Genomic DNA, 3908 nt, shown 5'->3' with positions numbered 1-3908 from the left:
AATAAAATAAACAAAGCGGATAACATGCTATTTATATAAAAAAAAAATCAAAATCAAAATTTTAGTTTGTATAACTCTTTCCATGTTTACTTGGTGTGTGACTCTCTCTTCTTTCAACATTATAATGTAAAAGTTACCAGCTGCTCCTAATGTTAAGTATTAGAGGGTTTGGTAATTGGTACCAAGTTTTTCAATTTTAAGTTTAAAATTTGATTATTTTATATTTTAATATATTTTTAAAAAATAAATAAAGTGAATAATATACTTCATTTTTCTAAAAAAAAAAGAGAGAAAAATAAAAGTTACTCGGGAAAATTAAAAAATTTAATGAGAAAAAAGGAATTGCTGATTTTGTAATTTAAGCAAAACTTTTAATTAGATATATATGACGCTTTTCGGACATCCCGAGGAAAAGATCCGAATCAGATACGCCGGCGATCAATGAGAGGTCGACACAGCTGTCGCACACATTTCGTTTCCTCCCGAAACTATAAAATGATTTTACATCAAAATTTTGTTTTATTGAATTACCGATTTATCCCTCTACCCTCTGCCGTTTCTATAGAAGCTTGCTCAGTCAACCTCCGTACTCTCCCCACTATTCTCGTCCATTCGCGTAACGCCGCTCTCCTTCCCCCTCTCTTCTTCAAAACTCTAGGCTCCTCCAAAAACCCCAACCACCCCCTTGTTCTACTCTCTCTCTCTCTCTCTCTCTCCTCGAAACCCTAGCCATGGCGTCCCTCACCGCAGCCGCTCCCATTAACGGCGAGCGTCGTCTCCTCTCTCCCTTCCGCTCCGCCGCCCTCAAAGCCCCGTCTCATCCTCCCCCGGCCCTTCGCATCGCCGCCGCCCCTCCCCGCAAAATGAGGCTCCACAGGGTTTCTAGGGTTAGGGCTTCCTCCATTTCCGACGCCCCGAGCCCCCTCCTCCGCACCCTCCGCTCCGCCGCCTCCGGCGCCGTCGTCCTCGCCGCCCTTCTCTCCGCCAAGCTCTCCCCGTCGCCGGCGAGGGCCGAGCCCTCCGCGCCGCCGCCGCCGCCGCCGGCGACGGAGGAGAGGTTAGAAGCCTCCGGCGAGGTCGAAGCCCCGAAGACGGATTCCGAGCCGTCCCCTCTCTCCCAGCTTCTCGACTCCAACCCCGACGCCGTCCGCTCCGTCCTCTACAAGACGCTCGAGGACGGCGACGACGCCGAGGCCCTCTCCCTCCTCCGCCGCCTGATCGGCGCCCGGCCCTCGGAGCCCGAGTGGAAGCTCCTGGCGGCGCGGCTCCTCTGCGAGGTGGGGGACGCCGCCGAGGCCCGCCGCCTCCTGGAGGAGGTCCTCGCCGCCGACCCCCTCTCCTTCGAGGCCCTCTTCGAGAACGCCGTCCTCATGGACCGGTGCGGCGAGGGCGTCGCGGCGCTCGAGCGCCTGGAGCGCGCGCTCGATCTCGCGCGCGCCGAGCACAAGGAGAGGGCCGCGCGCGACGTGCGGCTGATCATCGCGCAGATGCAGTTCCTGCAGAAGAAGGTGGACGAGGCCCTGACGAGCTACGAGGAGCTCGCGCGAGAGGACCCCAAGGACTACCGGCCCTACTTCTGCCAGGGGGTCATATACAGCTTGTTGGATCGGAACACGGAGGCGAGAGACAAGTTCTCCAAGTACCACGAGCTCTCCCCCAGGAACTTCGACGTCGATGCCTACCTACAAATGCCGCTCTCCAGGATCAAGCTCTTCGGGACCGACGATTCAAACGCATAATCTCGCCGCGGCGGCGGCAGAATGGAATAAACGGCGAGAGGTTGGTTTGCCTCTCAAACTGATGCCTTTTTTCTGTTTTTTCTCCGGCGAAATTTTGGTAGTGTGAGTATACTCCGGTGGATAATACTCTGGAAAGGCCTAAACAGCAAGTTTTCTAGTATCAGTATCGTTTCTTGGTTCTTGCACTGAGAAGAGGTTTCTTCCATGCGTCGAATTCAACTTTTGACGCTAACTTCTCTTGCATTTCACAATAGCTAGCTGTAGTGATAGGTGTTTTCCATGCATTTATCCTCTTCGGGTGATCAAGAAGTTTGAAGCGGCCTTTGATACCACAAGAGCTGTCGCCCGCCCCCCAGACATTGCTCGCTCGATTCGAAAGCATAACGACAGGTCACGTCGCTTAAGAAATTCTCTCTTTTTTTAACACAATATGTTTGACATAACTACAATATCACAGACAAATATTAATATCCGGAAAGTTTTATAATAATGTCCTGATCATTGAATTAGAGAGTGTGTTTTCGTTGTCTAAACTTTGTGGGGTTCGATGCCGTCCCGGAGATTGACTCATACTTTCGGAAACAAAGGAATACCAGCTGTTTACCATTTTAAGAATAAGATAATAAAATTTACCTTGCTAATCCCCCTGCATCTCAAGTTAGCAAAAGATATATATATATATATATATATAGAGAGAGAGAGAGAGAGAGAGAGAGAGAGAGAGACAGAGATGGAGGAGGAGAAGAGGGGGAGTCGCGGCTATTAATACTCTTATGAGTAGATCGCCCTTGTACTTATAAATTATTTTCGATGATAGAGCTTCCGAATTAAATGAATACACACCGTTAAATCTTATCTAGAGCATTCAAATATTGTAGAAGATCAAATTTTATATATTTTTCAATCAACTTATTTACCATACGATCAAAATGTCAGCAAAATGTGAATAATTTTAACTCGGCCGGTATGGAATATGTTGCAGTTTAAGCGGTGTAAAAGAATCGAAATTAGTTGGAATTTGTGATAAAAATTCTATCACTACATAAATAAAGGTCAATAACTTCGATTTGAATTGAAGGATTCGATCATCTATTTTAAAATATCGTTCGATTTTGACCGTTTATTTTATATTCCGCTTGATGAACTTTATTATGATTTCGAAATTACGAAATTTATTTTCTAAAATTTAAATACTTTAGATTATATTTAATGGAATGGATGCGTCGATTCGAGAATCTCAATCATTGAAAACCATTATGAGATATGAAGTACTCTATACTCATAAGAGTATAGTAGCCCTAGGCGCTATATATAGAGATGAGAGCAGGGCTGCTGTGCTCTCAGGAGCACGGAGGCCTCCGTGCTCCTGACCTTTTCGATGATGGAATTTTTGAATCGACGATCGGTTGGTTAGACTTGATCTAGCGTATTTGAAGTTTCTAGAAAATAATTTTTGGCGATTTTTTATATTATTTACCTAGTGATCGAAAAGATTCAAATCAATAATTTTTAATGGTTGATATCTATCGTTTTCAAATTTAACCGGTAAAGAATATTCAAATCAGATAAATTTTTGATACAAAATTCTTTATATTATTTACAACAAGATCAATATTTCTGATCTGAATTTTAGTACTATATCACTACTTTTTATAAAATTTTTATATCAGCCGTTTAAAAATATTGATTTTGAATCCTTTCGATTGCCAAGTAAATGATATCAGAAAAATCGTTAAAATTATTTTCAGAAATAATTTTTATAAATTTTATAAAATTTGTCTAAAATGATATCACCACTTTTTATAGAATTTTTATTTTTATATTATTATAATCTAGTATTGTTCTTTAGAATGACAAAGGTCTTCATCTCCTAAGTCTTTTAGACAATAAGAATTTCGAAATCGATGATTGAAACAGTTAAAGCAGCTATATATTTACAAAATGTTTTTTTCTTTTTGGTTACCACAAAGCAGCTATATATTTACATTTCAAACGCAAAAAAAAAGCATACAGCAGTATAAGAAGTACAATTAGAGAAAACTTGTTATGGACAATTATCAAACCAAGAACGCAGCAATTCTTTTGTTCTCTAGTCGCAAAAGACGACTAATGTTTCTTCCCTTGTTCTTTCCCTTCCTTTGGCCTTCTTCCTCCTTTTTTGCTCTCCTT

General features: G+C 42.7%; 1 protein-coding gene across 1 annotated transcript; it reads left to right on the top strand.

Moving 5' to 3' along the window:
- The first annotated feature begins 472 nt into the window (after positions 1-472).
- Positions 473-2248, top strand: LOC109704208 (protein SLOW GREEN 1, chloroplastic-like). The gene has a single exon (XM_020224975.1). The coding sequence runs from the start codon at positions 732-734 to the stop codon at positions 1737-1739; it is 1008 nt and encodes a 335-aa protein (XP_020080564.1). The 5' UTR covers positions 473-731; the 3' UTR covers positions 1740-2248.
- The last annotated feature ends 1660 nt before the right edge of the window (positions 2249-3908 follow it).

The sequence above is a fragment of the Ananas comosus genome, unplaced genomic scaffold (genome assembly GCF_001540865.1).
Source record: "Ananas comosus cultivar F153 unplaced genomic scaffold, ASM154086v1, whole genome shotgun sequence".
Classification (NCBI taxonomy): Eukaryota; Viridiplantae; Streptophyta; class Magnoliopsida; order Poales; family Bromeliaceae; genus Ananas; species Ananas comosus.
This window is presented reverse-complemented; position numbering and strand designations above follow the sequence as displayed.

Excerpts from the sequence above, each read along its gene's own strand:
- LOC109704208 (XM_020224975.1), top strand. The coding sequence starts at position 732 with ATGGCGTCCCTCACCGCAGCCGCTCCCATTAACGGCGAGCGTCGTCTC.